The sequence below is a fragment of the Nesoenas mayeri genome (genome assembly GCF_963082525.1).
Source record: "Nesoenas mayeri genome assembly, chromosome: 9".
NCBI classification, from domain to species: Eukaryota; Metazoa; Chordata; class Aves; order Columbiformes; family Columbidae; genus Nesoenas; species Nesoenas mayeri.
In genome coordinates this window covers 7,739,950-7,757,227 of record NC_137557.1, presented here as the reverse complement: position 1 = coordinate 7,757,227, position 17,278 = coordinate 7,739,950, and the positions used below count along the sequence as shown (strand labels likewise).

At 43.9% G+C, this 17,278-nt stretch overlaps 1 protein-coding gene across 1 annotated transcript in view; it reads left to right on the top strand.

Annotated features, from left to right (window-relative positions):
• Positions 1 to 924: 924 nt before the first annotated feature.
• Positions 925 to 17,278, top strand: part of MB21D2 (Mab-21 domain containing 2) — a gene marked incomplete at its 3' end in the record, with an annotated part of 57,008 nt that continues 40,654 nt past the window's right edge. The window contains exon 1 of the mRNA XM_080350074.1: positions 925 to 1,780. Within this exon, the coding sequence (XP_080206200.1) occupies positions 1,570 to 1,780 (211 nt within the window). The 5' untranslated portion in view covers positions 925 to 1,569. The remainder of the gene's footprint in view (positions 1,781 to 17,278) is intronic.

Genomic DNA, 17,278 nt, shown 5'->3' with positions numbered 1-17,278 from the left:
GTGTATCAGAGTCGGCTGTGAACAGTATTATTGAACACAGCAGGGTCTGTGTACCCAGCAGAGGGCATGTGCATGCACACACACACATTCCTACTTTTACCTTTGGGACATCATTTCTTAGATAATGAGCATATCAGTGCCCTCAGAGGTTGTGTGAGTTGTTACAGGACAAAGCCAGAGGCATCACCCGTTCTCCTTTGAATAGGCTGCGGTTTCTGTCACAGGGTCCAAACCTACCTTTGATTTTCCATTCTAATTTCAGATAAGGTCCCACTGCAAGAGGTGCTGAACACCCATTTTTGATCAAGATTAGTGGTCCAGAGGTTTCATGCCACATTCCTGAGTTCAGGTCTAAACACTAGCATCTGTGTTTATTACACAGCAGAGAAACCAGCCTGTAGCCTCTTCACAGTGAGCTCAGTTCCATCTTCCTGTTTTTTTTCTCTAAATGTCTAATTTTGGTAGACATATTTTACCATAGTCTGGGACTGAGCTGAAAGCTTTGTTTCCTGCCAAAAATCTTGAGGGGATAATACATATCCAAGCAGTTGCATCAATGCCACAGTATCTGAAATGCCCTGTAAAAGGCTAACATGATGTATTTGTACACTCCCTGGGCAGGAAGACAGACAGTTCTTCCAGTGGATGCCCAAAGGTAAATAATAGATTGTGCTGTAACTGTTCAATGATGGGATAAGGCACAGAAGATCAGGCTAAAGGGAGAAAAACCCTGCAAATTGAAAAGTTATAAGGCATAAAAAATACAAACAGAAGAAAAGCATGTAGTCTTGACGGTGGGGGAATGGATGGAGATTAGAAGTCCCGGCTTCTTGCCACAGGCTGCTTGACCTCAGGCAAGTCTTCCGAGATCCCATTTCCCCACCCTACCCTTTGTCTATGTAGCTCCCAGGAGCTCCTAGGCGGGGTTGGTCTCAAGTGCAGCAGTGGGGATACTCTATCTTGGTCATCGCTTCTAAAACACACGATTAAAATTAATTCCTAAATATATAAAACAATCTTCAGGATGCCTTATGGAGCAAAAAAGGAATAAACGCAGAATGCCTCGGGAACATGTGGGAAGAGCAGAGTTCCCAGCCGGTTATTAATCCGCTTGCAGGACACGGCTTTTGCTGAAGTCTAAAATTAAATTAAAAAAAAAAAAAAATATCCCCAGCCAGAGGTCTGGCTGCAGCCTCCGCACCCGCCTGCCGTGACGCCGGCCCAGCACCGAGCCCCCCCGCCCCCCGCAGCCCCGGCAGCAGGCGGCCCCCGCCCCGCTCGGCTCCGGCCCGGCCCCCCAGCGCGGCGGGCGGCTCCGCGGTGCCGCGGGCGGGCGCGGCGCGGGCGGGGGCTCAGCCAGTGCGGCCGCTTGTTGATCGCGGCGGCCGGCGCCGCTCCGCGCCTCCCGGGCCCCGCTCCGCGCCGCGCAGGCAGCCCCGCGCCCGGGCTGGCCGCTGCGCTGCGGCGCCGCTGGCATTCTTCCTTTGCAACATTGCAAACCCCTCCTTTTTTTCTTTTCTTTTCCTTTCTCTCCCTTTCTTTCCCTTTTTTTTTTTTTTTTTTCTTTGCATGAAGATGGCGGCGCCTCTCGCCAGCAAGGCAGGGTCCGCCGGCACCACCAGCAAGCCTCCCTTCCCGGAGCTGGATTTCCGATCGGGAGCCAGGGTGGAGGAATTGAATAAACTCATCCAGGAATTCACCAAACACGACCAGAGGGAGTACGACGACCAGAGAGCCCTAGAAATCCACACGGCGAAGGACTTCATCTTCTCCATGCTGGGTAGGGCAAGGACCGTGTGGGGCGGGAGAAACGGCGGGGCCGGCCGGGGACCCCGGGGCAGGGCTGCGGTGCCGGCGGACCCTTTCCCCGCACCGGGCTGGGGCTTCTCGGCCACAGGGCAGGTCTCAGCCCCAGGAAACTATTTTTTCCTACCCTGTCCACCTCGCCTTCAGCAGCGATGTATTTATAAGCACAGAGGAAAGGCTGGGTCGCAGAGCTGGCCGGTACCCGAGAAACACGGCGAGCCCGGCCCTTTATTGTTTTTGCCCCCAACTATCAAGGTTGTAGGAGACGGGTATTTTTTTTTTTCTAGACCGCTTATTTTGGTTATTAGACTGGCTGGTTGCTTGTACAGGAGCATCCTCTGAACTGCGTTTCTTGCTTAGGTTGCAAAACTTGCTGCGAGCGGAGCAAGTCAGGTTGTGGTGGGGGAGTCCTCATTTGCGTGAAACTTTGAATCACGGGCAAGGGTCCTTAAACCAGGGTGGAAGGTGTTGGCACTTGCAGAAATCACCTGGGCTTTGGCATGACTAAGGCTTCTTAAGATTGCTAGTGGAATGACTAACAACTCTGATTCTCTAGGTAGTCAGTTCCTCATAAATATTTACCTTGTTTTGACTAAGAAATCACTCACACGAATGGGAGCCTTCGGGATACGAAAGGATGCTCTTTAACATGCAGGTTGGACCTTGGAAACAGTCATTCAGGTTTGATTCAATATCTCAAATATTTTTGCATATAAAATGAGAACATGAGTAAACAGCAGGTGTGGCCAGTGAATGGTTCTTTGGATCTCAGAGGTGCGCATACACACTCAAAGCTTATTTGGCACAAACCAAATGTGTGGTCTACATGTACACTGTAAATAACCTACACCGCTTTCCTCATTCAGAAACGCAGAGCTATCCTGTTGCAATAATATTTTCTGTATAGAGGGTAGTCACAATAATAGATCACTTCTTCTATAGCCATGTACACATGAACTCACTAAATGAGCATCTACCTGTCCAGCTGGTTATCTTGTAAGGTACCTGGAAAAGCATAATTGACTGCTGTGGGATTTGCACAGTTTTGTGTGTGTATTGCTTTTTCACCAAAGCCTTTACAGGATATAGCAGACTAAATTTAGCTTGAGAAGAAGGATAACAAGTTGAAAAGTCAGTAGCATGTATATTTATAGTTGCTGTTATAAATATTTTTGTTCCTTCCTGTTTAAAAAAAATGATGTGGTGAAGGCATGCTTGCATCAAAACCTGTAGGATTTTTGTTATTGAAAACCTGATCCTGCGGAAGTCATTCACTGTTATGATCCGATACATTTAAATAACTGGCTGAGGAAGCAGGGCTGGGTGGGATGAAGTGAAGAAGTGTGGAGAGAAAAAAGCCAGAGCAGCGGTTCTGGGTGTGTGGCTGGCAAGTACAGAAAGCTTTAAATGATCCTGCTTAAGCATTACTACTAACTAGTCTTTGCAGGGGACAGAGACCACAGCATTTCTTCCTGCCTCATGCGGGAGAAGGCAATAGAAGAAAGAAGGAAGAATGGGCTGTAGTGTGTTGTTGTACATTTGCAAATGCATCCTGCTGCCTTGCTGTTTGTGAAAACAGTGAGCCTCAGGCTGTTTAGAAATAAGGTAAATTAACGTGGCTGTCTTTGTTAGTATAATGGCTGGGAGATGGGTGTTCTTGGGTTTTAAATGTATAGACTAAAACAAAGGTTTAAACAAAAGCTATAATTCTGTTTAAGTCATACCTCACATTTTTCTGAATGGAAAAAAAAATAAGACGAGCCTTAAGGACCAAGCCCAGGACAGAAGTGGAGATGGGATGTCTAATTTGTCTTCATTAGACACAGAAGTTGTTTGTGGATCAGACCCTTCTTAGCCAGAGACGCTCTTAAATCTAAAAGGATTTAACTTATTAATAAATAGCTCTTTCCCCTGTGCCTGCTCCCTCCCATACGTACTGCTCTTATCTCATCGGGTGATGATAGGAAAATTAAACGTAGCTTTCCTGATTTAATTACATTGGTGTGTAATTCGTGGATGAATGATAGGCAAAGAGACTGTGGATTCTCAGATGTTTGTACTCTGCATGGCTTGCCCTCTAGGTCAGATCTTTATATTAACTCTTTTATGTCTGTGTTGTCTTGCCCTTGCTATTAGCAACTGAATTCTGGGAGATCGTAAGAGTTGGGCTGTGATAAAATTAGGGAGAGGTACTGCTTCTCCAAAATCTTGCCCCCCAAGCATTAGAATAGGACTGTAAATGACCTGCCTATCTGATGGAGGAAGTATTTTCTGAATGTGGGCAATTTCTGGGCATCCTGTTCATAGTCACAAAGACCATATGGTCTCACCAGCACCTTACACTGAAACAACCGATGTCTTTTGGTGCCTTTGCTGGATAACTTCTGGTACACTGAGCTGTGCCTGATCATTACTTGTCTTTTTGACAGAGGTGTTCTGAGTCTCAAAGGAAGGAAAGGTTGTATTAATCAAGAAAACATGTTGAGGAAAGACAGTCTGTGTTCTGGGCAGCAGGCTGGCTGGGAGTGACTGAGACCAAGTCTCTGCCTGCCAGTTGTGAAAGGAGCTAATTACTTACTCTCCCTGTGACTCAGTTTTGAGGGTGTTTTTTGTGCTTATAGAGTGATAAAGGAGTATTTTTATCAAGTGATGCTATTGCAGTCAATGATATTTTGATTTTTAAAGGGCTTGCTATTGCGACGAGAGGTGTGTAGCACTCATATTAAAAAACCTTTTAGGGACACCTGGCCTGGAGAGTGTTGTTTGTGCAGTACAAGTACCTCCAAGAAACTTCTTTAATGAACACAACCTGTCTCTTTCTGTTCAGCACCTAAATAAAAAGGTGTTGCAATGCGCAGATGTGCTAAGCTTAAAAAAGCCCATATATTATGCTCTTGGGAACTAGAACATTGCATATTAAACAGCCCCTTGAAATTTCTAGTGCTATTGCTGCCTCAAACCAGATCATGTTGTTAGGTAAACTGATTCCTGTGTTTTACTTTTTAACAAGAAGGGAAGAAAATAAAAGAGCAAGGAGGTATGAATAAATACAGATGATACAAAGCTGTTTCCTCTGCTCCAGACACACACTGGTGTTCTGTCATCTAGAGCAGTTTTCAAGCTCCTCAGGTTGGTATTTTGTTTCCCTTTTCTGTCATGAAATTCTTTTTCTTCTCTGTCGAGTCAGAAGAGTGATGCTCAGGCCATTTCATGGCATTCTCTTTTCTCTCATTGCCCTCGCTCCTGTCCTTAATCAGGGGAAGGACTGGTTAAGATTGATGCTAAAGTAGCCTTTTTTTTAATGCCCCTAGTGTATGTTTTTGTCACTTCAGTGCTTGCATCTCACTTCTGTGGGAGAGGACTGGAGCTGCCCACCAGGACAGGCCACAGAGGATTTGCAGCGAGCTGCTACTTAGAGCTGTTGACAAGACTTCTGGAGAGCTTGTATCAGCGCCTGATACAGGAGAGGTGGTGAGCCTGTTCTGAGAGCATTTCCTTTTTCCTTGGTGTTGGCCTGGGTGTGCAAACAAGTGTTTGTGATAGAGGCAAGTCTCATAGTGGAGACAGAGCTGGCATGAGCAAAAGGTTTCTGATGCCAGTACCAGCTTCCCAAATGGAATGAGTTGCCCTGCTGAGCCCCTGCATCTGTAGCAGGGCTTCCAGCTATTTCTTGGACTGACAGGCTCCTAAAATATGTGCAGTGGAGGTGCAGATTGCTGTGCTGAGACCACAGATGTCCTGACAACAGCTTGCTTTGATTAGCATCTTCTACAGGAGATGCATTTTATGGTCCTCCCCTGTACCTGAGGTCTGTATAGCAGAACAGCCTTGGTAGTGTGACTCCGTTGTGTGGGTTTGTGAAGCACTTTTTCTCCCTTTCCTCACCTCGCATAACTTGCTGATGAAACCTATTGTAGATGGGATTTCAGGCATTGTTGGAAGTGTTACCTGTTTGTCTGTGATACATCATGGATATTCTCCTGTTTCTGTTGTGGTGTCAAGCTGATGAAATAGCAACAGGATTGGAGTGATCTCTCTAGGGTTAAGTCTTTTGTGTGTGTGCACCTTTTCTCAAGAGAGGCCAATCATGATAGGAGCACACTGTACTCTGAGGCCTATGTTAATAAAGGCTCCCTGCTGGCATTCCCTGTGCTGCTGAATGCATAATGCACAGCTGTTAAAAACAACCTTACTGTATTGCAGATTTCATTTCTGGCTTCTGTTGGGTTTCCTCTTCCTGCAGGCTGCATATTTCTCTATTTGCATTTGAGGTTGTGGGGGTTTTGTGTTTTGGGGTTTTTTTCTCAAGGGATAGGGTGCTATGCTGGTAAAGTAACCCTATGCAAGGCACTGACTGGTTCCTTCTATTTGGTTATAACTACCAGAAGTCAAGCAATTTCACCTAACTGGGATTTCGTTCTGTGTAACCAGTTGAAAAGGATCGAAACCTCCTCTCTTTGTTCAAAGCTGTTGCTGCTCCATGTGTGCAATGAAAATAGCTTGGAAATCTTTCTCTCAGTTGGTTTTAAGATGCTGATACTTTGCTTGCTCAACTGCTGTTTTGAAACAGTAGGCTGTGATGCAAAGTATTTAGTGTAATAGCTAGGAACATGTCCTAAGGGCACAAATTCTCATGGCAGGCTTGTCAGACTGCCCGCTGCCTGTTCCTTCAGTCTGTGGAAATATTTGTAAAAGATTTGGGTGAATACTTGCCAAGCCCAATTATGCAATTATGTTTTAAGGGCAATTTTATAATTACAGTGGAGGATGGTAACCAGGAAACGCGAGTTGTTGCGTTTTTGACTTTTCTTTTTTTCTTCCACGTGACTTTGCACGAATGCTAAAACATTGGGAGCAATTCTAGTCAGGAACCAGTTGTTCAACTTTCTTATTGGCAGCTGGTTATTTTTCTAAGGGAAGCTAAATTAAAGGCAAACACAACATTGCTCAGGAAGGCTGGAGGACATGTTTTATTATAGCTTGTGTAATTTGTGAGACGGATGTGTACTCGGAGACCCAGAGCAGCCCATAGGCAGACTCCAGTCTAGAGGAGGCCCAGGATGTAGTGTAGTAGTCCTGCCTGGACTTCTCAAAGGGAATCTCTAAGCTGTGCAAGTTTTTTGGATATCTGGGATTGCCTTTCTTGATTTTAATTTTACAATTGCCAGGTTCCTGCTGGCTTTAACCATCTTCTGTACAGCTAAAATTTTTGCATCCTTTCCTGGGCCTTGACATTTACACTGATTGTGTGCATGTCCCAGTCCTTTTCCTGTGAAGATGGTTTTAATGGGCACATCTCTTAAACCCTTCCCTGTGTTCCCTCCTCTGTCCAGGTCAGACCCTAGCTCTTTGTACTCTTCAAAATGGGCTAAGTGAGAAGGTGTCAGGAAGAAATGTGGTTTATGCCAAGAGATTAGCTCTCGCCTCCAGTCATGGGGGCTTCAGTTGCCAGGGCTGCTTCAGCACGATGCTGTGAAGTGGTTGAGATGACAACTCTACCTCCAGGCATGTCTGTGTGAGACCCTGTAGTGGCAGCTGCAGGTAGTGGCTCTGGCATAGACCTTTCAACTCTCTTTGAGTCTAAGAAAAATGACCCACCATTGAGTCTATTACCCGTGGCTGGGTGATGTTAGTGTATGAAACTAACTTGAGAAGAAGCAAGATGTAGCTCATTTCCTATGAAAACAGAGGCTTAAGGATAGAATGCATTATGTACGGTGAGGTACCTCTTGAGCCAGGTTTTCCTGTAGTAACTTACAGCTGGGATAGGTTAAGTTCCATATCAAAAAGCAAATAATTAATTGTGCTCATTAGTAGCTTTCTCAGCTATTGTCTGAACAAGGAGATAAAATTCCTTGAAGAAGCAGTCCATTTGTCTGGGCAACGTACTATATTACATTCAGACATTCTTTAGTTTGTCTGTCTTTGTAGTATAAAACAAGCAGTAGCATAGATGGAGTTCTGAGGAAGCAAGGAAAGGTATCTGCCCTGCTTTTTGACTGGGAGAAGCAGAGGACCCATCATGAGAGCTAAAGCAAGAGGCAACTTTGAATGTTGTACTCACAGAACTTTCCATTATTGAGAGGAGTGTGCCTGCATGGGAGCAAGCAACGAGAGAGCTGAAAAATGACCTTCAGTTGGGTGTCTCAAGTTATCTGCACAAGTATTGTTCTGATCACTAGTAGCATATGTGAGTTCAGGAGACTGAACTGTAGCTTTTTTGGAACTTGCAACCACACTTCATAAGTTTCCCATCCTAACTGTGGATTTTGTATCCAGTGAAGGCTTATGATTTCTGTTAGCACAAACCTGTCTTACTGTCTGACTAGCAAAAATATGAGGGTTGGCTTCTTTTTTTGCTAATGCAACTGGAAGGCAGCTTATGAGACATTCAAAATAAATCTTTCAGCAGTAGCTGATGTTCCAATTGACAGTAGCTGCTATGGATTTTGCTCTCTTTAATAGAGACCTCCACTGTTTGCTTTCATTTCTGCCATTCTGTTGCATTCCTGTTTACTGCAAATAGCAATTGTCGTGGACTGAGTGGATTAATCTGCACCTTATTACTTGAGCCAACTTGACAGGTCCTTGAATCGTGTACTTCTGCATTACGTAAACTTTCTGCAGTTCTTTCAAAGCACCGTTTCAGTGACTTTATGGTTATAAGGGAATCAACATGTGCTGTAGCATTCAGATTGAGGAAGACAGACCTTTCTCCCTAAAATATTGGTCTTTTGAGCTTTTAAGAAACACTTGATGCTAAGGAAGTTACAGCAATCCTGTTAATGCATTATATTTCCTCTGTCAAACAGCATGATTTTAATCTAATTTAAAACATTTAATTAGAAGGTTGTTAATGCATTTTGTTACGAGCATGCTGGTGTTGAAAGTACAATTTGCATACCACTGAGTGGGGGAGATTAATTACTTTCAGGTTCATTATATCTGTGTATTTGAAACAGCAGCGGTAGCTACTTCCACCCACTCATGTTTAGGGCTGTGGGCAGAAGTTTGCACAGTACTGGATGGCTTTGGCTTGTAGAATTAAGAGGTGGATGTCATCCGTTTCACCCTACTCTGTAGGTAAAACACTGAGTCAGGACACCCTAGACCTATGTTCTATTCTGAGCTGCCCCCAAATTTACACAGAGCTGCACAAGTTTCTGAATATGATGATCTGTAGTGGGATGCTGGTACTGCCAGAAGCCTTCCTTGTCTCCTGTGCTTCAGCAGTCTGTGAGAGGTGGGATGGTACCAGCATAGGGGAATATGGTGGTGGTGCTGTTTTCATGGTAGGATTGTTTAATACAGCAACCCTCGGAGACTGAATCTGGAAAAGGGAGTCTGGTTTTGAGAGTCTAGCCTCGAAAAGTATTTAGATAGTAAAGGCAAATAGTTGCTGTGTCACTGGGTGTCAGTCTAGTGGTGTTGAGATCCAAGCACAGTTCAGCCTCTGAGAGAGAGATTATAACCTGACCTAGTTAGGCAGTTCTAGCAAGTAATCTTATTTTATACTGAAGGGATCCCAAAGTAAAATTGGAACAAAGTTGTTTAAATATTGCTTCCTGGCCACAGTGTGCATGCTGATATAATTTGGCAGAGTCAGGCAATGACAAGCAGTAGAAGGCAGCAGTTTGGGACAGAAAGCAAAAGAAAAATACAAAACATGGCCAAAAGTAGAAATCCTGCTGGGATAGCCATAAGGAATTGGCACAGAGTATGTATTTTTTTTGTCCAATGACACCTTTCTAAGGCCATGTTTTAGATTAAACCTGGAGGTTTATGTGTGGGATGTTGTTTGTCTGCGTAGGTCTTCTCTACTGTGGCTTGTAGTGAGACTGTGTGGAATTTCTTCCACTCACTGACACAGTAGGAGTTCATAAAACATTTCGTCCAGAACTGCTGAGCAGCCAGGGAACTTTTGCAGCTGAATGTAGAAATAACAAAGTCAGTTCTTGCTTTACTGTTAGGCCATGTGCTTTTCCTGTTCTAAAACATCTTATCCCAACTGTCCTGTTCATGTTGTTGGGTCTTTTGACACTGCTGCATACCTCTCAAGGAAGTACGTTTTTATTCAGTGATACATAGATGACCTTGTTTAGGAAATCAGGTGCTGAGGTTGGGAGGAAGGACTTGTATTAAGCAGCTATCAAAAATGCTAAGACAAACACTGTAGTTAGCTTCTGCACTTTTCCCTTTAGCACTTCTACTCTTTGCATTTTAATGGATCTCTTGAAGAGCTGTTGATGCTTTGAGTGACTCCTCTTGGAAATGAATCTCACGCTAATAGCTCTGGCTGGGCCTGATCCATAGGCAGATGCTTGAAGATATTTCATGTTTGTTTTGTACCTCACTAATTAATGTATAACTTAGTGGTAGAACAGCAGGACAGCTGCGTTTGGTGACACTTCATGACATAATGATTTAATCCTTTGTGACACATTCCTGCTGAGTGTCAAAGCTGATAACTCTAATCTCTGTCCCTAGCTCAGTGCGACAGGAACCTGTTTTCGAGGACATTCTGTAGGAACTTGCAAGCTCTTGTAGGTACTTTGTGACCAATTTGTGTAAACTTTTTTTTGTACATTGCCACTCTTGAATGTGATTGTACGACATTGGCTGGTGCACTGAGGAATCTAGAGTTGAGTGCAAACAAAGGAGCTAACTGACTGCATTCAAATGAAATAAGGCTTGTCCTGGGAGGAGGGAGAAAATACCCTAATCTCCTTCTAAAAAACCCTTCTTCTTTTCTAGCATTAAGGGCGATGTGGTTATATTGATTCAGTGGTGCCTAAACCCACTGCTCTTTGTTATTGTGCATGATTCTGAAGCCTGCATACGGATGCAGATCTGTACACAGAGATAGCTGTGCAGCTGCTCTCCAGTGGTTATTCCTTGTGATACAACCAGCAGAGCTTGCTTCTGTTCCAGCATGGACAGTGAATTGCTGTTTATTTTAAACTTTTGGTTGAATGGTGTTCATAAAACGATTTGCAGCTCTGCAAGTAGAGGTGGGAATGTCACTGTAACAACACTTCAGGGGCTCTGTTGCCTTCTGTCTTTGAAATTTGCCTTTTCAGAGTTGCATACAGTGTGCTGAATGGCAGATCAGGTATTGATATTGGCCCCTTGATACTAGGCCTTCAAAGCCTGAGTTACTGAAATGTCTGTATTTCATAGACAGTAGGGCAATCGTATGCTATGCAATCAGGAAAATAAGAGGAATGCAAGTCTCTCTGCAAGTGCAGCACGTCTCTGAACAAGCTGCACCTTCTGAATTAAATGCCTAGATTTTTTTTCAGTGTGCAAGCTGTAATGCACATCCAAGTGCAGTATTGAGAAAAAGGAGCTATTAAAATTTGATTTGGCATCTGTCAGAGGCTTGTTTTATGTGCTAAGTTGTCTGTAAAAGCTTGATCCTGTACCTCCAATTTTTTTTTGTGAATGTGCAAAGCATGCTGTTGAGGCAGCAGTGTTATATTGAAAATAACTACTTTGACACAGGCTTGTAATATCAAAGAATGGCTATGTCTGTGCAATTATTTTAATTATCCTGGGAGGAATTCATATGTTCTATGCAGGCACTTAGCAAAACTGTTTGCACATTATCAGAGCTGCAGAGTTAAGTTGCAAGTTAGTCTGTAAAATCAAAGTTTAAAAAAAGTGATTTTGATCCTCTTAAACCTAAATTATGGTTCTGGAAACAAAAGGCACTCCTGAGTTACTTTAAAAACTGGATAATCCCTCTCACTCTTGGACTCAGGCTGCAGACAGGAAGCTTAGGATCATATTTGTATCAAAGCTGCTTCTTAACAATGCAGGTAAAGAAATCGGTGTTTAAAAATCTGCTCTTATGCTGAGACCAGTCTTGTAAGGCATCGCTTGTGTTTATGAATCACTCTGTTGTGCTAGTATATGTCTGTCCCAACGTTTTTAACTAACCCTTTCTTTACCTTGAAATGTGTATGTGTGTTTATGTTAGTCTATTTTCTGTTTTACTTTTCCCCAAACAAATAACACAGGTGGAAAATATTTGCTGTTCAAGGGCAGTGATGACTGAGTGCAGGAGAGTGCTGCTGAGAAGTGATACAACTGAGGTTTGCAGGTGGGGGGCTCATCGCCTCCCAGCAGAGCTCTTCCACTAGGACAGGCTTCACCAAGCCAAGGCCAGTCCTGCTCAGCAAGGACTGTAGGAGTCCTACAGAAAAGGTTTCTGTCTGAGGGAGACAGGAGTGGGGGAGACAAATGAACAAAATCCCCAGACCCACAGCATGTTGATAGACCTCCTGTTGTTCTTAATTCGCGTCTGTAAATGGCACTAGTTTCCGCTGTTGTGCACCAAGACAATAATAAATAACAATCCTTAGTGTTTATATACCACTTCACAATCTTCTGAGCGTTCAACACATGTTAACTAATTCAGCTGAGATGCAAATACTCTGTGTGCAAAGCTACTCTTCTTGCTGCCCAAGGGAACCTTTTATTACAGTGGGTACAAGGCTTTCTTTTTCCCCTTAACTGGAGTTGTTGGCAGGAATGTTCTATACAGGGACAGTGTCTTTCTCCCTGAAGTTTTTAAGCCTTTGAGTGTACCCCTGTTTGCATAGGAATTGGACTACTCCCAAGTCATATGTGATGCTATTTAGAAAAATATGCAGGAGTCTTGCCTGTATGTTCTGTGCTGCAAATATGCAGACCCACAGTTAACAGATTTGTGGTTTCAGAAGCTATTGAGTTAGCAAAGATGTTGACACATTAAGAGCATCTTAAAGTGCTTGCATAAGGCCTGGGGAGAACACCGTCTCCAGTGGACCTCAGGGCTCGGGAGGGGAATAAACATCTGTCAGTTCTAACTATGCTGGATCATCAGACCATGTGCTGAAGAGAACTGAGGATGCTTGGTGGATGGCTTTGCTCCGTGTTTCTATAGATTCAGCACCTGCTAGAGCACTGATCTGTCTTTTGGGGCAGGAGAAATCCCAACAGAAGACCTATTGCCAGGTAAGAGAGGTATTTTGAGGGCAATTAAGACATTATGTTCTATTGTTCACAATCCTGAATCGCAAACATGGAGTAATACATGCATTGGCAGAAATCAAATTTGTCTGGCTTTTCACTCACTGTCTGCCTTGACATTTTGTGTATGTGTGTAGAGCTGGTGAGGAGGAGTTTGATACATCTCTGTCAGTATCTTTGAGCTGGGCAGGGTTGGTTCTACTTTTATTTGCAAGAATAGCATCTCTTTTTAGTATCCTATTAGGGTGACTAGAAGATAAACATTTTTATTTTTATTTTTTTTTTAATCATCATATAATACCCTGGTTTGAATGGTTTACCTTGGAAATAACTATTTGATTGTCTTTGTAAACTGATGCCTGGTGCTGTGCCACTGCACGCATGCTTTGTAGTTATAAACCTCTTTCTAATCTGTGAGGTTTAGTTATAGCGAGGTGATAGCTCTTCTGGATCGCCTCTTTGTTCAACCTTTTGGTAACTTTCTTTTTCAGAAGTGATGCCTGCAGGTTTGACCTGAAACTGATTCTGAAAGAACAGCATAGATTATAATTTTCGTATAAATGGTTGTATGAATAGGAACACGATTAGCCTCTGAGGGACCTAATTACGCAGGGAGGTAGCAGTGCATTTTGAGATCAAAATTCTCATCTTGCTACAGCTTTCCCTTCAGCTGGCACTGCATGGAGAAGAACAGCATGTTTCTTGCAGGTGATGATTTCTCTTTCAGTGGCTTTGATATCCTCATTTTCTGTTTGAAGTTAATGTGCAGATTGCTAGGTGGTGTCACTCAAAGTGACTGACTGAGCTGCTCTTGTATGTGAAGATGTCTCCAAGACAACTAATTTCCTGGTCAAACAGCACATCGGCTTGTGCCATAAGACATTTTAAGGGAACTAGCCAGCTGAAGGAGCAAGATATTTTATCAGTTTATTATTAGCACTGTAGCTGGCAAACTCAGCTCAGAGTCTACGGCTGAAAATGTTCCTGTTAAACACCACAAATGAATAGCTTAAAAAAAGGATTGTGTGATTTGACTAGCAAACTGATTTGTCAGAGAACTTCTAGCAAATAATAGGAATTATTCTCTACCTTCACAGTTCATTTTTTCCGATTGCTGCGTGTGTTCCTGTACTGGAAGCACAGGGAATTTAGAGGCCTTCTTTCACTCTTTTATTGTGTTGTTTTATGTCCAGACTTCCCTGCTACATTTCAACTCCTCTTTTTTAGGGGTAGTGTGCCTTATTTTTTCCTAAAATATACCCCCAAATCAAATGTTTGTTTCCATTTTTCTTCTGCTCCAAAACTCGAGAAGGTTTAGTGGCTCCTTCCTGTTGTGAAGTTAGGACTAAATAAGCTTAAAGCATTGAATTTTTTTCCTTGTTTAGTCCCCTCCTCCCAGTCCCCTTTGTCTCTAGCAGTGCCGTGTTACTTGACAGGTGTAGAGCACTTACAAGTATTTTTCTTCTGCATTTCCAGTTTTTTACTTGTCTTTATAAAATACTCTGTGTTTCAGGGGCCTCAATCCAAACCAAAATCAAAAATATCTACATTTTTTCCTGCCTTCATTGCAAGGCTTGGCTGTACTGCCTAGCTGAACAAACCCCACCTTTGTGTTCGCTTTGGAATAAGAAACAAGCAGGCTTGTTGATTCCTGCTGCATTAACACTCTCCTCCTCCCTCACACTGATGTGGTGGTTATTGGGAGGTTAAGGGGAAACTACTGTTTTCACAAGACCTCCCAGGAGGCTGCTCAGTGTGGGTCTCCTGCACTCGTGCCCCAGAAACCTTACAGCACCTACTCAGGCTGTAACACCTGGAGGAACACAGGCACAAACTGCTTTGTGCAATAGTGGGTAGAGAGACGACATTAAAGGTGCAACGCTGAGAACACTTGGAAGATTTTCAAATGAAAGCCCAGGAGAGACAACGAGCTGTATCCATGCCCTAAACTGTGTCCCTTGGCACATCCGAATCTGAACTCAAAGCTAATAACCCCAAAGTCTGTAAGCCGCCTTCCCTGAGCACGCCGGCATGCCTTGGGGAATTTTAGGAATGTGGATTTCAGCACGGTGTGGGGTTGCTGCTGCTCACCCTCTGTTCAACCAAGAGCTTTGGAAACTGTAGTGGGGTTGGTATTGCCATGATAAAGCCCTATTGTGGTTGTTTGCAGATTTCTTTAACTAAAGATTTATTTTCCTGGGTAAGGTTCCAGTAGAACAGCAGGAGCCAACATCAAAGAGCAGCAGAGAGGCCTCTTCCCATGCCTGGCACAGCACAGCTTCAGCCCTCTCCCTGCACCATCCCCTCTCCCAGTCCTTTTGATTTTAAGGCATTAAAACGTTAGTGACTGGGCTGCCAAAGAGGTGGCAGTTACTGGTGTATTGCCCCAAATTACAGGGGCAATTGATCTAAAGAGGCAAGAGGAGGAAGTCTGTGGGAGGATGGGGCTGGTATCACTGGTGCAAACCTCTCTCTTTTGATGTCCTCTCCATGTAAGAGCAACCCCAGCTTTAGCCTCCAGCTACTTGAATTGTTCCTGTTGGTGGATGTGGGAGGTCTGCTGTTGACTCACATGGGAGGTATGTGGGAACTCAGCTGGTCATATGGGCCCTATCGCCTGCTTGGCTTTGTCTACAGCTCTGTCCTGTGTGTCTTTGCTGTGTATATGTCTTGCACAGCAAGGCAGCCTGAGTCTGTGGGTTTGTTTTCTAGCAGGTGTGGTAAGGAGTGAAGGAATGCACTCCCTAGTCCCTGTCTCTGCTTCTGGTGGACAGTAAAAGGTCCTTCTGTTTGCTTTGAAAACCTGCTGACAAAGGCAGGCAATGCAGTTTGTGCCCTCAGCATGGCAGAACAGCATCTCTGAAAGATCCCAACAGTGCATCTTGGAGTCCCATCCAAATCTTACACATGCAGGTGTTCAGTGCCACATTTGATAACTAGGCAGTGATTCAAGGTATTTGAGATGCTAAGTGCAGTATAAGAAGCAACCTGGACTCAAATGAAAACCCGGTGTGATTCTGGAGGAAAATGCAGGGTTACTTTTAGGATTGTTGCTGTCTTGTTCTGCACCAAGGAGGGTAATGCCCTGGTTTTGCTCTATGGGTCAGCATTGTTCTGCCTTACTCTTTGTTGATTGGTTCCATCTATTTTAACTGGCAAATATTGATTGCTTGAGTACCTCCTTTCCTGAGTCTGTGTGTTCTCATCTAGGTGCTGGACAAAACTGTGATTTGAGACAATGCAGGGCTTGTGTTCTCTACAAAATACACTTAAAATCGTTCCTGGTTGCCTTGCAGCAAATCTATTTCTGTGCTGCTGATGGCCTGGCTTGCAAGCTGAAAATGTCTGGATAGGATTTATTATACTCTGACCATTAAATTTTAAACTACTTTTAATGGTAGATGTTAAATCATTACTGTCCCAGTTCCAAGAACTGTGCAAAATTTCTGAGTTCTTAGGAAGGCTTTTCCCCTGCCAGCAGCCTGTGGCAAACTTTGGTTTCTGAGAAGGGCGAGAAGTTACAGGGCTGTTCACAGGACAAGAAAGCAGTGGTTTGGTGAGGGATCTGTATGCTGGCCGATGTCCAGGCATCTCTCTGGCTCTAGGGAGCAGAGCCAGGCAGACCTGGTACGACTGTGGTGTGAACTGGAGATGTTTGTATTGGTGTCTGGGTGCAGACACTCTGCTGGGACACAGTGACTGAGTGGCTCTGCTCTTGGCTTCGTTCCTCTCTGATTAAAGCATCTCTGAAGCAGTAAGAAAACTGAAATTCAGTGTTTCAGCACTGAGCTGCTTACAGCAAGCTATTTTATTTTTGTCCATGTCTAATAAATACTCAACTGTTCAGTGTTGTCACTTGATGTGGCTTTGTCCCTTGCTACTGGGAGCCTCTGTGTAGATTTCCCTTGAGACTGGCAAAACATAGCCATGAAGTCCTGTGACTCAGTGTACGATGTAGGCTGCTTCCTCAAGTGTGACATGAGATGTGCAGTCTTATGGCTGAGGCTGTTATCTGTCACCTTTGCCTGGAGAGCACTAAAAGCACTAAAACAGAATCTAATGTTTCTCAAGCCACTTAATAGTCCTAAAGCCCTTTTCAGCTACTTGCAAAGACAGCTGTGGCAGGTGGGCAGGAGATGACTTCCTTGCCAAGGAGACTGAGGTGGCTTGTTCTGTGTTGCATGTGTTTAGTGGGGAAGCAGAGAGCTACCCAGGGCTCCCCATTCTCCAGCCTGTGCTTTTCACACTGCTCCATCTTCCTCACAGCAACATAGCACAGGGCTTTCCTTTTCATCAGCAAGAATACTATTAAGTGTGTTTTGCTTTCTTTATCCCATAGTTGGACATCATACAAAATCATCGTCCAGCACTAGGCTGGTGGGAAATGTTTGAGATGAGCATAACAAAAAAGGCCGCAAAATTTTACTGTATGCTGCAGCAGAGTTTTCCAGAGCTT